At 57.4% G+C, this 20,902-nt stretch overlaps 2 protein-coding genes across 3 annotated transcripts; one reads left to right on the forward strand and one right to left on the reverse strand.

The window, feature by feature from the left end:
* Positions 1-434: 434 nt before the first annotated feature.
* On the forward strand, positions 435-5,766 carry LOC104334715 (E3 ubiquitin-protein ligase TRIM39). 2 transcript variants are annotated; one of them, XM_075440381.1, is made up of 6 exons: positions 435-1,056; positions 1,695-1,790; positions 3,387-3,617; positions 3,740-3,762; positions 4,177-4,314; positions 4,856-5,259. In XM_075440381.1, the coding sequence occupies exons 1-6, from the start codon at positions 625-627 to the stop codon at positions 5,166-5,168; spliced, it is 1,233 nt and encodes a 410-aa protein (XP_075296496.1). In that variant the 5' UTR covers positions 435-624; the 3' UTR covers positions 5,169-5,259. The 2 variants fall into 2 exon arrangements, with proteins under 2 accessions (XP_075296496.1, XP_075296495.1); XM_075440380.1 differs by having other exon boundaries at positions 440-1,056; positions 4,202-4,314; positions 4,856-5,766.
* A 5,990-nt stretch (positions 5,767-11,756) lies between these two features.
* LOC104334683 (C-C motif chemokine 4 homolog) lies at positions 11,757-13,097 on the reverse strand. The gene is made up of 3 exons (XM_009940345.2): positions 12,891-13,097; positions 12,401-12,515; positions 11,757-12,093 (listed from the first exon to the last, which is right to left on the reverse strand). Exons 1-3 carry the CDS (start codon positions 12,958-12,960, stop codon positions 12,006-12,008), a joined length of 273 nt encoding a protein of 90 aa, XP_009938647.2. The 5' UTR covers positions 12,961-13,097; the 3' UTR covers positions 11,757-12,005.
* Between the last annotated feature and the right edge of the window lie 7,805 nt (positions 13,098-20,902).

The following is a 20,902-nucleotide window of genomic DNA, read 5'->3' on the forward strand; positions in this document are numbered from 1 at the left end:
CTGACACTGGACGGGTCTGCGGGCTGGCTCCCGGCTGCCCCCAGCCCCTCCGTGCCGCCCACCCCCAGCACAGTGGGGCACTGCCCGTCCTGCCCGCTGCCGGGCGGTACCCACGCGTGCGGCTCTCTGCGCGGGGTGGCTGTCGCGGGGGGTGTCTCGGTGCGGTACCACGTGGGGGTCTCCGAGCCCGGCCAGCGCTCCAGGCAGCTCGTGAGCAGGCAGCGGGTGGGCAACGCCGGGGCTCCCGCTGCACCCATGGGCTGCTCGGCTCGGCAGACACCGGAGACCACCCCGTCTCCTCCGCCATCGCAGTGCCCGGCGTCATCAACGAGCACGGGCTATTTCTGGCACTTCCCAATTCTTTCGTCTCTCCCGGCAGCGTTTTTCCTTCTCTTCGTCCCGCCGGGCTGGAGGAAGGCCCAGCCTTCGGGGCTGGCAGCGGCCGTCCCGGCCGGCGCCACGCTCCTCCCCCCGCCGGCACCGAGCTCCCGTGGCCGGTGCTGCGCGGCGGCGAGGCCGGCGTCTCCTCCGTGGCACCGCCAGCGCTGCCTCGCCGTGCGGCTGCCCCGCTGACCCCGGGAGGAGGCGACGGCGCGGCGAGGCCGTCCGTCTGCGGCGGCCGCCATGGCGTTGGCGGAAGCCCTGGAGCGGCTGCAGGAGGAGGCCGTCTGCCCCATCTGCCTGGAGTACATGAGCGAGCCCGTCAGCGTCGACTGCGGGCACAACTTCTGCCGGGGCTGCATCGCCGAGCACTGCCAGGAGAAGGGTCTCAGGGCCGACGGGCCCTTCTCCTGCCCGCAGTGCCGGGCCTCCTGCCACCGCAGCGGCTTCCGACCCAACAAGCAGCTCGCCAACATCGTGGAGAGCATCCGGCAGCTGGGGCTGCGGGGCTGCCCGGGGACGGAGCCGGGGACCCCGCTCTGCGCCCAGCATGACGAGCGCCTCAAGCTCTTCTGCGAGGAGGACAAGGAGGCCATCTGCGTGGTGTGCCGGGAGTCCCTGCACCACCGCTCGCACACCGTCTACCCCATCGAGGAGGCTGCGCAGGTGTACAAGGTAGGGGAGGTCGGGGCGCGGGGGTCCCCGTCCTGCCCTGACGCACCCTGGGCACGCCGGTGCCGGGGGGATCGGCCGCCAGGGCCGCACTGCCCATCTCCAACAGGGAAAGCAGAGGAGGGGGTGGCAGAGACGGTGGCACCCACCCAGCCGCTCTCATGGCAGGGGTGAGGCTGGACCCGCTGGCTCCCAAACCGCGGAGGGTCCCAGGCTCAGCCCTGTCCGGCCGGGGGCACGGCAGCAGCCCGGCTCCCTGCCCCTCCGCCACCCCCCTGGGGAAGGGGAGCGGCACGTCCCACCCTGGGGACGCTTCTCCTCGGCGGAGGGGTGCAGCCAAGCCCCTCGTCCCAGCGATGCTCCCGGCAGCACCCCGCCAGCCGCCCCGCGCCCTGGCGTTACGGGCAGTGGTCACCGTGTTCTCCAAAACCTCAACAGCAAGAAAAAATATGGGGAAAAGCCCAGGAGCGCCGAGAGGGTTAACGCTGGCAGCAGAGTGAAGAGCGCAGCTGCCCGGTTCGGGTGCCAGGGCTGGCACTGCCTGGCGCGGGGTCACCGTCACCCGGCCGTCCCCGGGCGGAGGGGCCCGGATGAGCTGCGGTGCTGCTGGGGCGAGCTGAGCCCGTTTCTTCTCTTCTCAGGTCAGACTCCAGAAATCCCTGGAGCACCTTTCGAAGGAAGTGGAGGACGTGAAGAGGCGCGAGTCAGCGGAAAGGATGAAAACCCAGGAGTGCAAGGCAGGTGCCTGGGTTAATGCTTCAAGAACCAGCTCCAGAGAGATCAGCAGTTATGGTCTTGCGTGGGGCCACGAGTTCGGCGCGGTCCTCAGGGTGGGACCTGTCCCCGTGCCCTGCGGTTGCACGGAGGGGCTGGCACCCAGGCTCAGTGGCTGTGTGTGGCTCTGTCGAAAAAAGAACAAGGTTTGCAAAGAAATGCTTTGCACAGAGCAGCCCGCCGGCTCCACGGGGGCTCGTGTCCCGGTTAAACAAATAGACACTGGGTATTTTTTATTTGCCTTTTGTTTTATAATGTGCGCTGGAGCTACAAGCCAGGCGTGCGCCGTACGGCGAGCTCTGCTCCGCAGCAACAGGAATGAGAAGCGTTTTCATTAAAAAATAAAGTTGCATTACTGCGCCTCTGCCCGACCCCAGGCAGCCCCGGGGAGATACGACGCCAGCAAAACAGCTGCGTTTCGCGTCCCTCCGGGGTGGAAACTGGAAAGCAAAAGTAACTGCAGGAAACGAAAGGAAACCGCTGGCCCAAGTGATTCAGGGCTGAGCTAGAGCTGATGATTAACCAGCTTCGGCAAGGAAAACTGGTTTCTCCGGACTCCCCGAGTTACTTGCTCTGCTCCCTGCCTGCCGCAGCCCGGCCGAGCGGGTGGTGGGTTTCTGGGGTACCCCCGCGTGCCCGCTGTCCCCCTCGGGGCTGGGCTGGGGCCGGGGATGGAGGCTGTGAAAGAGCCGTGTCCCTCTCCCCAGCCTGTGCCCGAGTCAGGGCTCCGGGGCCGCGGCTCAGCTGCCTCCGGCTTCCTCCCGGCCCCGCTGGTTGCGCTTTTCCAGTAAAAAGGAAAAAGCATCCTCTGCGAGCGGTGGGGGGAGGAGGCTGTGAGCGCCCGGGCTTATCAAGCCTCGGTGACTCAGGTCCAAGAAATCATGTGCTTGGCCTGAAAAATAGATGCAATTCAGTTTCCTTTCATTTATCGTCTGCATTTTGGGGTTTCGTGGTCCTAGCGAACCGCAGCACGTTTTCCTGGTGCTTCAGGTTTTGAGCAATGGGCCAAATCTTAGGGCTCAGGCGAAAAACCCTGAAGCGCTGGCAAGACCCTGCCTGTTGCTGGCTGTAGCGAGAGCACCCGGGGAGTCCCCCACGGCCCCCTCTCTCCATCCCGCCCCAGCCCCAGGGCTTCTTCCACCTCTTTCCCATTGCTGCGGGTTTTTCCAGACACGGAACATTTCCTCCGGCTGCCTGGGCAGCGGGTTAGCCTGAATCCAGCTGGAGGGATGAGTTGTACCGTGTCTCATAAAAACCTGCTTCCACACCCGATGGCATCTCCGTGCAGCCCAGCAGCCCCCCCAGGCCCCCCTGAGCATTGGACATCTGAGATCCAGCTGGGCAGAAATGCCCCAGGGCAAAATAAACGGAGTGGGAACGGAGGCATGGGGAAAGCAGAGCGGTTCGCCTCCGGCTGTTTGTTTAAATCGATGCGGATCAAAAATTTGCGGTGGTTTCCCAGGGCCTGATGCCGGGCACGGGTGTCAGACCGTCCGGCTCCGTCCCGGCTGCCTGGCTGATGTTGCCTCTCCTCACCCCACATGTCTGCTCGTCGCAAGGAGGCGGTGAAGAAACGGCGGGAGCGGATCGTGAGCGAGTTCGGGAAGCTGCATCGGCTGCTGGCCGACGAGGAGAAGCTGCTGCTCCAGAAGCTGGAGGAGGAGGAGAAGCAGATTCTGCTGATGATCAGTGAAAACCTGGCCAGGCTGGTGGAGCAGAAATGCGTGCTGGAGGAGCTGATCCTGGAGATAAAGGAGAAGACCCAGCAGCCAGCCCATGGGCTGCTAAAGGTCAGGCCATCCCACCAGCCCCGCTAACTCAGCCATCTGGGCGGGTGGCCGAGGCCAGGCTGGCTGGTGGGCACGAGGCTCTGGAGCCCTACACCCAGAATGGTTTTTCTCTTTCCTTCTAGGACATGAAAATCGTCCTGAGCAGGTAGGTGCCTGTACTCGTTCCTCCTGCTGTCCTGGCTGCCTCCAGGCTCTAAGCGGGATGTCCGTGTCTGCTCCATGCCAGCCACCCCTGTCCTCCCTGCCCAGCCTCTGGTGTGGTCCTCCCTGGGGCTGGCAAAGCAGGGGCTGAGACCAGCGGGGCCTGGAGAAGAGACCCCATCCTCTTCTTCCAGGGCCATGCTGCCCGGCTGGCCTCATCCTTCCTTCCCCGGGGTTGGCACTGCCGCTCCCCGCACTGTTGAGCTCTGGTCCCACCAGGCTTGCCGATAAGCGAGCAGTTGTCCCTCAAGCTCCCCAAAGATGAAGAGCCCAAGGGAGGAGATCTGTCTGCGTGGCCGACAGAAGGGCATTGACACCCCCAGCAGCGGGCTGGCCCTGCTGAGGGCTCCGGGTACAGCCCGTGGGCATCGCTCTCCTTCCAGGTGCGAGTGGATAAAGCTCCAGTCCCCCAAGCCTGTGTCTGTGACCCTGAAGGAAAACTACAGCATCCCCGAGCGCTGCTTGGGCATGAGGGACATGCTGAAGAAGTTCAAAGGTAAGGGGGCTGCTGTTGTGCCAGCTCTGGTCCCCCCGTCCCCCCCATACCGGGCACAGGGAGGTTTTTTTTTCAACAAGCTTTGTCCAGCTGGTCCCAGTTTGCGTACTGGTGGGTTCAGGCTGGTTTCATGGTGGGGAGACCTTCCTTGTTCTGGTCTTGAACGGGTTGTGAGGTGCCCCTGAAGCCTCCGAGGTCGCTGAGGAGTTTCAGCCTCTGTGTTGCCCTCGAACTCCTTCTCTCGGTGCTGGCTGCTTCTGAAGCTGTGCTGGGCGCTGCGGAGCCGCCCCCATTCTCTTCCCGCTCCGCAGCCAGAGGCCAAATATTTTGATGTGGTTTTTGGTTAGCATGATTTTCAGTACTGCACTTCCCCGCTGCCGGGCAGCGCTGGGAGCTGTGCAGAACCACAGGCACGAGGAAATTAATGTGGCAGGTAGGAAGACCTGGAAGGGCTCAGCATCCAGGTCGCAGGCACCCGCTCGTGTCTGCACCCGCAGCCCCCTGAAGCCCCGTCTGTCCTCCCACCCCTCTCTTGCTCCAGTGGACGTGACTCTGGACCCCGAGACAGCACACCCGGATCTCACCGTGTCCGAGGACCGCAAGAGCGTGCGGCACGGGAGCAAGAAGCTGCTTCTGTCCCTCTTCGACATCCCCAAGCGGTTCAGCACCGTGCCGGTGGTGCTGGGGACTCAGGTCTTCTTCTCGGGCCGCTGCTACTGGGAGGTGCAGGTGGGAGACAAGCCCGAGTGGGGCTTGGGGCTGTGCCGGGAGTCTGCCAGCCGCAAAGGCAACGTCCTCTTCTCCCCAAACAACGGGTACTGGGTGCTGCGGCTGCAAAATGGGGGCAACTATGAGGCCCTCACCGCACCCGTCTCCCCTCTGACGCTGAGCGTGAGACCCCGGTGCGTCGGGATCTTCCTGGACTACGAGGCAGGAGAAATTTCCTTTTACAACGTGAGCGACCGCTCCCACATTTACACCTTCACCGACAAGTTTTTTGGGAACCTCCGGCCACTCTTCTTCCTGGGTGGCTTTTTGGGGGGCAGAAACGCAGAGCCCTTGGTGATCTCCTGGGTCAGGGACACACAGGGGTCTGGGTGCATCATCCTGTGACAGCGGCTGCCCCGGCAGAGACCCGGGAGCCCAACCAACTCCTCCCACGAGCTGGGCAGCACCGGGGAAATAGCTGTGTGCCCCAGTGAGCGTCACGGCGGGGGTCCCCGCATGCTCCATGCTCCTGGGGGTGACCCACCGAGTGTGACACCCACCTGTGCCCGTGCTGGGACAGGCGCTTTGCAGTGGGGACGTGCCATAACCTGCTGTGCTGCTGATGGGGACAGGGGAGCCGGTGCCCACCGCTCCCTGCTGCTCGTCTCACGGCCAGCCTGCTGCCTAGTGCTGATTTTGGTGTGAATTGTACTGAATCAAGGCAATAAAGGGTTGATCTGGGGAGCCCTGTGTGGTTAGCAGTGTGGTTTTGTGGTGTGTCCATGCCTGCTCGTTAGCCCCAGCTAATCCGTAACATCTCAGAGGGCAAAGGATGCTGCTGGACCTGGTTCCCTCCAGCCCAGAGAGGGTCCTCGGTAGATCCCGCTGCGGCCTCGGTGGGACACCGCAGCGAGCCAGGGATTTGGTAGCAGCAGCTGCCTGTATAATTGGCCAGGCTTCAGCCTCACAGTGCTGGGGTGTGGGTCCTGCACTGCCTGGTGCTCCTGGGCTGCTCTCTCTTGTCCCCTGGGAGGGAGGTCACCTCCAGCTAGGTGGGTCCAGCCCCTCTGCCTCCCCCCACAAGTCCCACGGGTGGGAGATCTCCAAGCATGGGATGCTGTGTGTTGCACACCCCAGGATGGGGACACCTTGGGGGCTGCAAAACCCAGGGAAAGAAAAATAACCCAGCCTCTGCTAATGTCTCCAAAGGTCACCCTTGGTGACATCCCTTCTCCTCCAGGCTGTACTGCTGCCCCAGCCTCGTGACTCAAGCAGTGTGCTGCCGTGCTGCTGGAAGAAAAGCTCTCAGGTCCTTAATCTCAGCTGTGGCATCAGCCAGTCCTACTCTTCTAAACCAATGTGCCTGTGGTCCACAGGGCCAGGAATCAGGAGACACTGCCCCGGGGGCAGACGGGGTGGAGGCGATGCCAGCAGCCGTGGACTGCCAGCTGGAGAGGCTGCGGAGCATGCCCTTTGGACAAAAATAATGAAGCTTCTTAATTTAAAGACTGATTCAATTCAAATAAAATGAGCCTTGATGAAACACGATCTTAAACGCTCAGCACAATTTCTTTGGGGATGTCCTGAATGGTGTTTTAGGAGAGTCCTAGTGAAAAATGATGCTGGACCTAAGACAACAGCTCCTCTCAGCTGGGTTTTGTTGCATTTTGGGGTGTCCAACCCTCCTTCCTTCAGCTGCAGGCTTTTTCTTTTGAGGCTGCAGAGCACAGAGACCAGCTAGAAGACCCCAGCCCAGTTTGCCATGTCCCAGGAAGGAGAAGGGCAGTGGGTCTTGGTGGGCTCTGTAGCTCATTGACCTCTGTGGAGACCTTACAGAGGGAGTTTCTGAGACCTGAGAAGAAAAGAAAAGACATGAGAAGATAAGAAAGGACATGAACTTTGAGGTTTTGACAAAGGGCTGGCAGCAGGGGCAGTTGTGGGGGGGAGAGGTGAGGACAGCCAGGGAAACCTGTTGTGCAGGGTGACAGTTGGGAAGGGACCGGGCTAAATGTCACTGAACCAGGGGCGGGAGGAGCTGGTGGGGTGGAAACTGTCCAGGAAGCAAGAGCAATCAGACCGTGGCAGGGTGACAGGCGAGTGACACTTGCTGCAGCGCCGGAGGGATGAAGCGTGTTTTCAGAAGAGGCGGGAGGAAGTGCAACAGTTCGGAGATCTTGCAAAGAGGGGGAAGAAATGAATGAGCAGAAAGGATGTGAACTCACCCCGATGCAGCATCCGAAGCGTTCCTAGAAGTCATGAATTGGCCTGTCCCAGGAAGGAGGGTAAAGGTTGGACCAATGAGATAGCACTGAATATGCCATAAAATTTTCCATCTGATGGACTCTCTGCATCATCTGCAACTAAGAAGCTGCTCCCAGTGGACGCCATTCTGCCCTGAGATGCCCAGACTGATTGGCAATGGGCAGCTGGAGAAAAGCCAGGGGCACTGGGACCTGCCTTTTAGAGCTCCCTGCTGACTTAAAGCTAAAGTTGTTCCTAAAGCTACTTGCAAGCAGGTTTTCCGTGTAAGTCGTGACAAGTCGAGCTTGCCCCTGTCCTTGGTGGAAATGCGTTCATTGCCTGGCTCTGGGCCTCCATGCAGGTCCTGCCCAGCAAGGACCAGGTGCTGCTCAGACCTCCTCATCCCCACCGCGAGGGATGGCTGCACAGCACAGCATGGTCTGGCCCGAGCACGAGGGTCTTCCCGCAAGTGCTCCTGCTCCCCAGCTGCCCAGTGCCAAGCAAGCTGGTGACCCTCACATGGCATCATAACGTTATTTGCCACCAAAGGGGCTGACCTGTATGTGCCGGGCTAATCACAGTCACGCCATTACCATTTGGTTTCCATGGGCTGGAGGAAGAAGGGCATATATGTACATTTTATGGGACAGTTTGGGTTGAGACAGTCCCTGGCTGTGGTGGGTCCCAGGACTGATGTCCTCAAGGAGCCTGGTTCTGCTGAAGGCAGCAATCCCTCGGGATACCGCGTCTGGCAGAACGTCCATGGGTTGGAGTTGGGTCGTTGGGGAGCTGTTTTTCTGAGGAAGAAGTAGGTTAATGTCCCGTTTTTAGGCTTTGGCTCCTGGGGCAGTTTGGTCACCCATAGGCACTGAGAGTGTCCCCTGTTAAGATTCCCCGCAGCAGAACTCGCAGCTCGGCAGTTTTAGAAATGTGCTTCCTTAACAAATGTTCACATCTTTCTTTCTCTTCTGGAAAATGCTTCATCATCTTAGGGGGATAGGAGTAGTCATCTTCCTAAGAACTGAGCAGAAATGTTCTCTTGGCTCTTCATTGCCACTTCTGCCTTCTGTTGGCCATTATGGGGAAGGTGATAGACAGGCACCATTTCTAGCGTAATACTTCTGTGTCTTCCTCAGCCCTGGAAGTCTGGGATATATTGCTTCTTTAGGAAAACGTTACTTTTGTATGCCACATGCAAAACCATCTGCTTTTACATGCCCTTTTTGGGTGCTGGCCCCCGAGAAGAGCCGCGTTCCACCATCTTGGTGTCAGACCATGAACCTTGATTGCCATCAGTCCGTATCTCCATCAGCACAGCCCAGCTCCTCCTTCTGTGCAATGCCAGACTCTGACCTCCGGCTCCCCTGGCTGTCGTTGTATCTCAGAATGTCTATGGACACATCAGGGTGACATAAAAAACAAATATATAGAGATCTGCATGTATATTATAATCATGATGTTATTCTTATCATAGTAATGATTTTAGCTTTGTTCATAGCTAGCCTTTATCAGAGTTTTCATTTAAAATATTTACCTTTATATCCATTGCACAAAATGTTCAGTAAATACCACACTCTGGTTGCAGGATGATCCTCTCTTTTAGTAGTTTACAAATTCTGAAACCCTTGACACCATTGCTCTTGTCTTGTTCTGAATCCAGAGGAAACCCCCTGCAAGCCACCGTGCTCTGGGATCCCAGCCTCCCCTTTCTCTTCACCTGCTGCCTCCGGCTTAGTGCCCTCTGCTTCTTGTGTTCACCTGCCCCATGTCTGGTGGGTGCTCCCTGAGCACCCTGCGAGGCTCTTTCTGTGGGGGACGAGCATCATGATCAGCCCCTGAGACCCGCGCATGAGCACCGGGGCATCCCGGGGCTCCTCCAAGGGCTGCACAGCGTGGGGGTTCTCTTGCATCCCTCAGTTCTGGCAGCAAGGTCAGCCTCAAAGCTGCATCAAAGTCTATGGCAGGTATGTCCCCTGCTCTGGGCAGGGTGATCGCTGGGTGCAGATCTGAGCTAGCAGCGACGCGGGTACTGCAGCCCCTGCCCACCCCTGCCCCGAGCTACCTTCCTGCACGCCTCCTCCTCCTCCTCCTTTGCAAAACGTGGCGGCTCTGAAGGTCGCCAGGGATGCTTTCTCCAAGCGCACGCTGCTGCTTGAGGGCCTCGGAGGCAGCTGCCAGCTTGCTGAAAGCTGCTGGCTGCCTTTGCCTGGCTCGTGCGGGCTTCGTTCGCACCTCTGCGCCCGGGGGAGTGGGTTGACGAGCGTGCTGGTTCCTCACATGCACTTTGAGGGCTCCTCTGAGCTGTCACGCGTAGGTGGGTGTAAGATCAAGAAAGACATGAGCAATTCAGGACTCCCTGCAGGCTCCCGGAATAGCGGTGAGAAGTGAGCTGAGGTACCCAGGGTGGGTGTCTCCTGTGGGTGGCTCGAATGTGACCCGGGTAGCTAAGGACGTTGGTGCATCGGGTTGTGTGCACCAGGCTGAGACAGTGCCGGGCTGGATGGTGCACCCCGGATGACCCTGCACTCTGTGTCCCCCGACAAGACACCCCAAGGGTGCAGGGCAGCTCCCAGTGCTGCAGGGACAGCTGAGGCTCATGTCCAAGAGGGGCTGTGGATGCTCAAGCCATTTTGGGATGACCCCGTTGCAGGTGTCCTCCCTCCTGTCCCCTGCTCCTGCTGTTCCCTGGAGTGAAGGCAACTCTGGGCACTCAGCTTTCTGCCAGTCTCAGTCCTCAGCCTAAAGCTACCGGGCTCCAGCACTCAGATACTGGGCCGGTACCCAATGGCCAAGGGGTCCTCACCTCCAGCGTGGCCATGGTGAGCCCTGCTCCCGGAGCTGGCCCTGGGGCATGCAGCACCCAGGGAGTCAGGGCTGTGGCCAAAGCCCCTGCTCTTGCATGCAGGAACAGCTCCTTGTCACCAAGGCACAGCCGCCTTCGTGATGATGCCCACCCAAACCACCCAGTCATGGGCTCCCTTCCAGCATCTCCTCTGGGAAGGGGCCTCTGGTCCTGCTGGCTGGCACAGCTCTCAATTTCGTACACCCTCCTCCTCCTCAGGTGCTATTTTAAGCTGGGTGCAGTCAGCGCTGCAGTGGGATGACTGACGGGGTGCACGCTGCCCCGTGGGCTGAGGAGCTGGGGGCTGCCGTTCCTGAAGTGACGAGGCTCCTGACACAACAGATACGCTCCTGCCTCCCCCAAACACACCCACGTCCCCCTGGGTCCCTTCCAGCCCCACCTGAGGCTCCTCTCGCTGCGCGGCTCCCACCCAGCCTCTGCCTGCTGTCTTCTCATCTTCACCCCCTCCCAGGAGCCCCCTTCCTGCCTTGCCACGCTGTGTCTCTCTGGTGTTCATGTCTGTCCTCCCAAATTCAGTACATAAATGCTATGGGGCGAGCTGAGACGCTGACCTGAGCTTTTTCCTTTGGGCTGCCCTATAGGCACCAGAGGTCCAGGCAGGAGGACCCCAAACCCTCGTTGTTCATCCAACAATGCGTGTCCAGAGCTGGTCAGAGCAATAGAAATGCCGTCGGTGGTGTGGGCTCCATCTCCTTCAGCTCCAGTGGGAGACCAGCCCCAGGGCTGCAGTGGAGATGTCTCTTTGCAGGGGCAGATCTTGCCCTGGAGCTGGGGTCTGGAAGGGTGACTAAGGAGGGGCACTGCATCTCTGGGCACCACATCTCTGGACACCACATTTCTGGACACTGCATCGTCTCTGGACACCACTGCATCTCTGGACACCACATTTCTGGACACTGCATCGTCTCTGAACACTGCATCTCTGGACACTGCATCTCTGGACACTGCATCTCTGGACACTGCATCTCTGGACACTGCATCATCTCTGGACACCGCATCTCTGGACACCACACCTCTGGACAGGCCTCTCCAAAGATGGGCAGGCTTTGGAGGCGCGGAGAAAAACACCTTTTCTCATAAAAGGGACACATCTGCTAAGCCTCATGTCCCAGCTAAATGAGAGTTTAATGAAATAGTTCTAGAAATCTTGCAGTGAAACATTTTTTTTTCCATCCTCAGCTCTGGGAAGAGCTGATCCATTTTAGCTGTGGCTCTCAGAAAACTTTCTCTGAAACAGCCAGGATGTTAATTGACTATAATCGGGCGAGCAATGGAATTTAACTAGCTGCCAGTAGTCATAATGAGCAGTGACTAAATACCTTGTGAAAAGAGTGAGCGAGCTACCTGAATGTAATCTATGCCCTTCTCCCACCTCCTCCCTCAAGGTTTTTCTCTTCTTATTTAGCAAAACAGGACCTTCAGATAGGGAACGCCTGCGGGGATTTTGACAGTGTAGAAAAGGGAATAAAGAACATGTTGCCACTCTTATAATTGCAGCTATTGTCACCACAAAGGATTGTAATAGAGGCAAAGACAGAAAGTTCTTACAAAAATATTTATTTCTTGAAATTTGAATTAAATATTACATCAAAAAATACAATTTGTTAAATACAGAAAATATAACCTGAGCATGAGTTTTCATTTAAAAAAATACATCTATTAAATAATATTCCATTTGTCTGGAGTTATTGCACCTGATCCCTCCCTATAAAAATTAAATAAGTAAATAGCAAAACAGTAAAGTCAGGTTCTGGAACATTTTCAGTTGCTGAAGGAGCTTTAAGTGCCATTGAAACATTTCCGATGGAGCCTGCAGCTGGCCATGGCTCGCCTGCCCGGCAGCCGGGGCACGCAGGGCGGCAGGGTCTGTCCGGGGACCTCAGTTCAGCTCCAGCTCGCTCACGTACTGCTGGACCCAGTCCTGCTCGGGGTTGGCGCAGACCTCGCGGCCCTTCTTGGTGATGAACCTGTGGGTGCAGAGAGGTCAGCTTTCGGTGGGAGAGCAATGCGGGGAGAGTTTGGGCATGCAGAACGTCATGCCCATCATGCCCATCGTGCCCGTCACTCCCATCGCGTCAACAGTGGTGGAGCGGGACCGGCGTGAGCCCCTCTGTGCTGAGCCCATGGAGCATCACCTTGCACCTCTAGGGATCCCCATCCCTCCTGTCCCCAGGGCCAACCTCCATCCCCTGTCTTTCAAAAAAGGGGTCTTTCCCTCTCTGAATCCTCAGCCCAAAGGGAGAGCCCACCACTGCCTTGGAGGAGAGGACTTACACGACGGCTGGCTGGGAGCACAGGCTGTTGGTCTCGTAGTACTCCACCACGAAGCTGCGGGGCAGCTGCCGGGAGGTGTAGGTGAAGCAGCAGGAGGTCGGCGGGTCGGAGCCAACTGTGAAGGGCAAAGATGGTCATCAGCAGTGGCAAGGGGTGGGGAGCAGGGGCAGAGAGGTGGGACTGTGGACCCCCGGGTCTTGGGAGTGGGGAGGACATGGAGGAGGAAGAGAAAAGATGAGGTCTTTTTGCTTCTTCCTTTGATTCTGTCTTTTCTGGGTTCACCCTGAGCTGGCACTGACAAAGCCCATGCTGTGCTTTGAGCTGCGCCTTTCCCATGGCAGGAGAGCCCCGATGGCCCTGGAGCACCTGCCAGAGTGTGGTTGGATAGGGAAGGGACCCAGGGGTGGAAGAGCTGGCAGAAGAGACCCTGTCCCAGCAGTGACATCGCTCCTGTCCCCATTTAGAGAGGAGGGGGAGAGCCCGGACTTACGTGGTGCAGCGGAGGTCTGGTAGCAGAAGGCGGCGATGAGAACAGCGAGGGCAGCCACAGAGACCTTCATGTCAGCTGAGAAGTGGTGGCCGGAGCTGAAGCAGGCAAACGGAGCTTGAAAACCTCTTCTCTGTCTGGTGCTGAGACAGTCAGTAACTCCCCAATTTATGGGGCAAGGAGGTCCGTGCTGCGGGTTGCGTAGGCATGGTGGAATTTCCCCCAGAGAAGAGGCTGCTCATGGTGCAGTCTCGTGATGGAACAGAGCAGCAGCCCCAGCCCCGGAAGGGAGAAGCTCCCCCCTCGATTCAGCCTCCCCAGTGACACAGGATATGAAACAGTCACCATTGCTATTTCTGCTTCTTTCATGCATGGCCCTTAGTAAGAAGTTCCCCTGTGGAGGTTCCTGCATTTGTCAACAGGTCCCTATTACCCAACCTGCCCGAGCATCTCGGAGGCGAGGGTGCATCCTTCCAAGAGCTATGCAAATGGGCTGAAGAACATGGGTGGGACGAGGCTGGTTAGGGAAAAAAGGGGCTGAGGTCTGCTCTAACCTGGACTGTTTCCCTCCCACATCTGCACAGCCCGTGCTGCCCCAGTAGCAGGAGATGGGAGCCGTCATCAGTAGACTCCACGTCCTGTATGTGTTTCACACAGTCTGAGGGGTGCCAGGGCATGTTCTGCAGCCGTGACATCACCGCTGGCAGCAGCACAGGTAGTGGTGGGCATGAAATCAGGGTCCCAGAAGCCGAAGCACTTGAGTTTCCTACTCAGTTTAAGGGAGGGAAGAGCTGAGATGGGGCATTATCTCCTGGAGGTGCCTGCCACACTCCAGGTCCTACAATGAGACTCTGGGTGAGGCCTGTTATTGCTGGGCATGGAGATGTAGAGAGCCAAAAGAAGTATGGAGATGTTGATTGTGACCCTGATGATGAGGCAGGAGGGGCTCCAGGAGCAGAGTGAGGAAGAAGACATTGCTTCTAAAGACCAGGAACAGGTTAACTGGGGAACGAAGGCAGAAACTGGGATTTGTGTCAGAGTATCTGGTCTCAGCAGAAAAGATAAAATTGTAATGACCACGTTGTATGAGAGAGAGTAAGAGCTCACAGCTCTCTGAGGGCTGGGCAAAGGCTGTGACTAGGGATGGCTCACTGTGAAGAAGTCACCCTCCTACTTACAGAGGGCCATGGAGGTCTACCAAACTCCTCTCTGTCCCCAAGGAGGAGAGGGAAGGCCTGGCAGGGAGGTGATGGATGCTGTGGGAAGAGCTGAGGGCTGTCCATCCATAACGAGATGTTCCTAGAAGGACATCTCTTCTCCACAGGGAAGCAGACTCATTTCTGGGAAATGTCTCCATTTCATTATTTTCAAGACATCCCTGAGTGGTGATGTCTTGCCAGATGCTGCCTGAAAGTCAGCGGAAGTACTATAACATGAAGCAGAGCAACCCAACCACACCACTAGCACCTCTGCACCCTTACCACAGCCCTGGGCACTGACTCACCATGTTTCTATTGCAGGCTCCCAGCTATCAACCCAGGCGCCTTCTGTAAATAACCCGGTGTTTTCCAGACATCACTCCAACGCTGCGTGGTGTGCACAGCCCTCCACCAGCCACAGCATGTCAGCTCCATGCAGGTTAACTGCTCTGCTCCATGCAGGCAGAGGGGGATCTGGCAGACAAGGTTGTCCTGGGAGATCTGGCAGACAACATTGTCCTGGACTTGCACAAGAGAAGTCCCAGAGGTGGAACAGCTCATTCTGGATGTCAACTCTAAGCAAGTGGAAGAAAAGAGGGTTATCAAGAGTAGTCAACATGGATTCACCAAGGGGAAATCATGCTTGACCAATCTGATGGCATGACCGGCTGGGTAGATGAGGGTCCTGCATCTGGGGGGGAACAACCCCATGCAGAAATACAAGCTGGGGCTGACCGGCTGGAAAGCAGCTCTTTGGAGAGGGACCTGGGAGTGCTGGTGGACGACAGGTTGACCATGAGCCAACAGTGTGCCCTTGTTGTCAAGAAGGCCAATGGTCTCCTGTGGTGCATTAAGAGGAGTGTGGCCAGCAGGTTGAGTGAGGTTCTCCTCCCCCTCTACTCTGTCCTGGTGAGGCCTCATCTGGAGTATTGTGTCCAGTTCTGGGCTCCCCAGTTCAGGGAAGATGAGGAACTACTGGAGAGAGTCCGTTGGAGAGCTGGGCTTGTTCAGCCTGGAGAAGAGAAGGCTGAGAGGGGACCTTAGAAATGCTTATAAATATCTGCGGGGTGGTTGTCAGGAGGATGGGGCCAGACTCTTTCCAGTGGTGCCCAGCGACAGGACAAGGGGCAACGGGCACAAACTGGAGCAGAGGAAGCTCTAGCTGAACATGAGGAAGAACTTCTTCCCTCTGAGGGTGACGGAGCCCTGGCACAGGCTGCCCAGAGGGGCTGTGGAGTCTCCTTCTCTGGAGATATTCCAGACCTGCCTGGACACGGTGCTATGCAGCCTGCTCTGGGTGACCCTGCTTGGGCAGGGGGTTGGGCTGGGTGATCTCCAGAGGTCCCTTCCAAATCCTACTATTCTGGGATTCTATAAACCTGTGGCCCACCCTCAAGGTGGCTCCTGCTGAGGGTCGAGGTAGTGCCCCTGCCCCTCTCCCTGGCTGGGGAGGGAAGGTCAATCTCATGGAGCAAAGGTGCCACTTGTCCAGCCAAGCATCACCTGCTTCCCGGCCACACCACGGCCAAGCTGGTCCCCTCTCCATCCTTCCATTTGCCATCTGCAGAGAGAGGCATCTTCCAGGCTCACCCATCAGTTCAGACCCCACTCTCCCCTCCACTGGTCAGCTTGCCTGTCCTCAAATATCCTGAGAGGATGAGGAGAGAGCCTGCCTCCGCAGGCAGTGTGACCAGGCAGGCAGGAGGTGGGAATCCGACGTTCTGCCGGATGCCAGCTGGACCAGAAATCAGCTCTGAGCTAGCATCAGCTCACTTGGCTCCTCTGTCTGGTTGCTCAGGGAGTACAACTTGCAGATGTACGTAAGAGCATGGTTTTCCTCTGAGCTGTTCCCTGTGATTGTACCTTCAAGCATTCATGGGTCACGTCTTGAGATCTGCCACCTACAGTCATCTGGTCCTGTCCTGCTCCCAAGGCACTCGATGTGGGTAGGACAGGCAGGAGAAATGCCATTTATGGTGCGGAAATGTTCTGAGAAAAGTTTCATTAAAGCAGAAGAATCAGTTGGAAACCTGCATTGATTACTCAAATGTTTTCAGTGAGAAATTCTTCCGTTTCAGGCAGCTGTAAACCTCTACGCCTTGATACCTTTGCCAGCAGCAGATGCCAAATGATTTTGGACTGTTACGGACCATTTTTTATTAGTCAAATAAAATGTCCTTAGTTTAGCTGAGTCAGTTGAGGATCAGTTTAGTCTAGATAATGTGTGTTACAGGGGACAGGTAAGGACCGAAACTTTTCTATCGCTGAAAGCCGAAAATAACTCCCAAGTCAGCTTGTTTGCTTCCAAGGGCTCTGGTTTTTCCTCAGAAATGTGACAAAAGCCCCCGCTCTGCCAGTTCTTCGCGGGCTGGATAGTGGTGGGAGGCTACAGGCATATCAGCGACGCTCAGCGATGCCCTGGGATGTTGCGACATGCTCCTAAAAAATGTTTCCTTACCCACTCACCCACGTTCCAGTCATGATGAAACGAGAAAGTAATTTCTTCCAGCCCTTCCCCCCTTCAGAAAGAGAGGATGCTGCGTGTCTCGGATGAAGGACCTTCAAACCCGGGAGGTGCTCTGAGATGGAGAGACGGCCACAGAAGACTGACCAAAGAGGGCTGGAACATCTCAGGGGCAATGAGGTCCATCGCACAGCAGAATGGTGGTGTCAGGCGGGAGTTTTCCCACCGTGGCTCCAGGTGGTTTCAGGATTCATGACCCAGCCTGTGGCCTCCCCTTGTCCCCGCTGCCGGCAGGCAGTGCTTGGAGTCAGCAGCACAGCTGATGTTACACCCATTTACATAGAGGGATATGAGAGAGGCCCCCAAAAAATCCCAGGAGAAAGTGCTAAGTAAAGCAAATGCCCAAAATAAATTCAGTGATAGCAGAAATAGGGAAATTCTCAACCTTGAATGAAAGGGGAACCCTGGAAATAATGGTGAGACTGGCTGATGTAAGTTGCTATTTATAGCAGGTTTTAATGCTGAGGAGTCAGGATTCGCTCGGAAAAGGAAGTACTTAAAAATGCCCTGAGTTCCGAAACTGCCTTCAGGACAAGCTCCGCTTTTACCTGCAGCACTCTCCATCCTGGTACCCACGACTTTCCACAAGTGTCCAGAGGTTTCACCCCCTCCATTCTCAACATTTCTGGAGAAATATTGGAAATTTTGAGATGACTTCACGTCCTGGAACCGGATCCAGTGGGAATCTCTGTGTGTGGGAGTGGCTGGGGACCACGTGTCTCCACCGCGCCGGGTGAAGGGGAGCATGGCCATCCCAGCCGGGCCGCGTGAGCAAGCGCTGGCCATCGCCAGCTGCGTTGCACAAGAGACCCCTTCATGTTTCCCTGAAATTGTGTCACGCCAGGAAGGTGTTCATAGCTGATAAGAAAAGTTTATCTTGTTAGAGGTTCAGTCTTCCTCCAGTAAGGGCATTCTCTGAAAAAAATACGCTGCGGAATATTCTCGCTCTCCAATGGCTGATGCCTCAGATTTTTCCTGACCTTTCTTTTGAAACAAGCCAAACCAAAGAGGATTAAGTGTACAGTATTTCAAAGCAAAGTAAAGTGAAATAAAAAAGCCTCCTTGCTCCACATCCCTATCCAACCTTGGCATGAAAGGAAAAGAAAGAAACAGGGAAAACTTGAGTCTTTTCAAGCCTGAGGGAAGTGGCTGTGCTTTGGCTCGCTCTGACTGTCAGTTCCAGGGGCTGGGGGACCCCCGACCTGCACCCCTCAGCATCCCTCAAACCTTGCTAATGCCTGGCAGGTCCAGGCGAAGTGTCTCTGCTGGGGCTGCGTCCTCTGCCCTGGAGAACAGCTCACCTCCCTCAGATCTCTGGTGAGTCCTCCAGAACGAGCAAGGAAGGCCAGGCTGAAAACTGAGAGCTCTGCTAGGGTGAAAAACAAAACCAGTTCATCAGTGAACCCACTGGGCCTTGCATGCTTGTCATAATCATTAATGTTGGAAAAGACCTCTAAGATCATGAAGTCCAACTGTCAACCCAGCACCACCACGCCTGCTAAACCATGTCCTGAAGTGCCACATCTACACGTTTTTTGAACGCCTCCAGGGATGGGGACTCCACCACTGCCCTGGGCAGCCTGTTCAAGAAAAAAGGGAAAGAAGGAAGCCACAAATTGATAGTTTTTGCTTTCACTAGTGACCCTGGAGCCCAGCTCTCCAGGAGATCTGGGTGGGCTGGCTCCAGGTGGCCCACAGAGCGCAGGGGGGCTGGCTGCACCCCACGGGTTCTTCAGGGATGGCCAAGCATCCTGACCTTCCCCTGCTCATGGAGGGGGCTGAGACCAGGGCGATCCTTTAAACTTGCATCAGGGGCATTGCCACAGCTGGGGGACTTTGCTACTGTACGGCCCGTGGACGTCCTGAAGACCCCGTGTCCAGCAGCGCTGGCTTGGCCCCTCTCTTTGCGGCGTGCTGGCAGGAATGTGTCTGGTGTCGGTCCCCTTCCCAGCACGGACAGGGAGGTAGGAAACCCCACGGGAGGTGAGAGCCTCCACTTCCACCACGAGGTGTGAGCTTTCCAGCTGCGGTGGTCACGCACAGAGACTGGCAGCGGAGCTCAGATGTTTGCCAACCTCGCAATTTATTTTGGGCTCGCTGCAGGGCTGCAAACCACTTCCCACGCGTGTGGGCTGTTTGCAGGTTAGAGTGCTCGGCAGCGTCTCTCTGAGGCACAGGTCCCATCCTGCTCTCCGTGATGCTGAGGCTTTTGCCACCCCAGATGGTCTCGTGCCCTTCAAAAGGGTCATTGTCCGGCCACCCCGGCCAGCACGGTCTCTGCCTGGCACCCGCATCCCCTGGGGAAGAGGGCAGGGCTGGGGAGCTCCGGCCCTGCAGCCTCCCTGTGTGGCCTCCCGCATCCCTCAGGACCCTGCTGAGATGCATGGCCGCAGCAGGGACCTGCTGGGGACAGTTTGTGAGTGGGAGCCGAGGAGAGCGGGGCTCGCTGGGGCATCACCTTTGCAGAGGGACAAGGCTGTGACCCCCCCGGGGCACCGCACCTCTGCCCCAGGCGAAGCCACCAGCATCTCCCAAACGGAGCACCCCACACCCCACCGCTGGTGGGCTAGCAAGAGGATCAAATGGCTAGCAGGAGGGACAGGGATGGGACAACACCCCTGTACGTGCTCCAAGGTCCTTCTGATGGTGCTGCGGTGCCAGGGCTGGGACGGGGCAGCCCCCGCAGGTAAGCTGTACCCCCAGGTTCCCAGACAAGGTCAGCCTGGGGACAGCCCTCACCATCACCCATGGGCAAAGTACCCTGCGTCCCTCTGCCCTGGGGGTAAGTGCTTTGTGACCTGTGGCTCTCGGCCAGCGCAGAATTTTTTCCTTTCCCAGGGGATGAAGATTCAGCACCCGCTACAGCATCCTTCCCCACAGCCTTCCTCTCTGAATAATTTTAGCTTTCTTTTTCTGCCCTGGCGGCACCCAAACAAATCTCGTGTTCCAGTCTGGGTGAGGCTAAAACGATAAAAAATGGCTCGTTTCCAGGAATAATAAAGGAAGCTTGAGAGAGCTCGGCTTGTAAACACTTAAACTGCAGGAACTGTGACAGCGGAGGGCTCTGGGATTTGACAGAGAAGCGAAAACTGGTGTACAGAAACAGAAAGCTGAAAAGAGAAGCTGGTGGTGGAGGCCAGTGCGGGCGGTTGCCCCGGGGGCAGCCGGGCAGGAGCGCGCAGCCGGGGTTGCAGCTGGGGCTGCAGCCCGTGGCTCGGAGCCGGAGTCCTGCGGCAGAAGAGCGGCTGGGGAGGGCGAGGTGACCCCTTCCAGGAGGCTTCTCAGCGCTCCGGGGGGAAACCACGTCGCAGCTGACGACGGGTGGCTTTGTAAGCGCCCATCGGTTTGTGCCGGTGACACAACTGAGCGCCGGCGGCCGCAGCAGCTCTTCACAGACCCTCCTCCTCCAGCTCTGCTGCGGTCACTAGCAGTAAATGACGGCTCCTCTCCTTCCACGGACCATCTCAGGGCTTCCAGGTGGAGGACAGAGCTGCCTGGTGCGGATCACATCACACCCCCGTCACAGCTCCTTGTTGTCATAAAAGCCTTTGGGTACTGCTTCTCAATGCTACGTTGGCATTAAGAGGTTTATTCTCCATTTTGGTGACGTCCTCATGGCCCCGGTGGCTTGCCCCTTGCAGGCGGCAGGGCGGAGAGCAGAAGCTGTGAAGTTCCCGTGAGCAGAGCTCTCTCTGGCTGGTGTCAGCCACAAGCTGTCTCTCTGCAGCCACGACCTTTCTCACCCGGCAACGCATGGCAAAGCCGGCGTGGGTCCTTTCCCCGCGCACACGCTCGCATGCGAGTTGCAAGCGCAGAGGAACATGAAACTCCCACTGTTGGTTTCTGCATGATCTATTTCCGTGGCAAAAAGCCATAATTTGGTTTTGCTCTGCAGCAGTTCAGCCGAAAGCTGGAACCACTTCTTGTTCCACCACGCACCTCTGCCCAGAGCTGCTCCGGCTTAGCCAGATAAAGCAGAGCTGGTCCTGCCAGAGCTTGCTGTGCACCCAGCGAAATCCAACACCTTCCCCGATGCCCTTGTCAGGACTCACTGAGTCTTTGGCCCCAACAAAAGCCACTCTGGTGATGCCTCTGCCCGGTGGCAGCGTGAGCCTGCAGCCTGCCGCAGCCGACAGCACCGGTGTCCTGACCGTGGGAGAGGACCACACAGGGCAGCAGGAGGTCAGAGGAGATCCTCCCTGGGGGGTGGGTGTGTGCAGGAGCAGGTCATTGCCCATGTCAGGGGGCCTTCTTTCTGTCTCTGGCAGAGACGAGCTGATTTGTGCAGGACG

Source organism: Opisthocomus hoazin, chromosome 20 (genome assembly GCF_030867145.1).
Source record: "Opisthocomus hoazin isolate bOpiHoa1 chromosome 20, bOpiHoa1.hap1, whole genome shotgun sequence".
In the NCBI taxonomy this organism is placed as follows: Eukaryota; Metazoa; Chordata; class Aves; order Opisthocomiformes; family Opisthocomidae; genus Opisthocomus; species Opisthocomus hoazin.

Coding starts and splice junctions, on each gene's coding strand:
- LOC104334715 (XM_075440380.1), top strand. CDS start 625: ATGGCGTTGGCGGAAGCCCTGGAGCGGCTGCAGGAGGAGGCCGTCTGC. Junction 1,791..3,386: donor TGAAAACCCAGGAGTGCAAG/GCAGGTGCCTGG, acceptor GCTCGTCGCAAG/GAGGCGGTGAAGAAACGGCG. Junction 3,763..4,201: donor ATGAAAATCGTCCTGAGCAG/GTAGGTGCCTGT, acceptor CTCTCCTTCCAG/GTGCGAGTGGATAAAGCTCC.
- LOC104334683 (XM_009940345.2), bottom strand. CDS start 12,960: ATGAAGGTCTCTGTGGCTGCCCTCGCTGTTCTCATCGCCGCCTTCTGC. Junction 12,516..12,890: donor CCAGACCTCCGCTGCACCAC/GTAAGTCCGGGC, acceptor TGCCCTTCACAG/TTGGCTCCGACCCGCCGACC. Junction 12,094..12,400: donor TGCTCCCAGCCAGCCGTCGT/GTAAGTCCTCTC, acceptor CTGCACCCACAG/GTTCATCACCAAGAAGGGCC.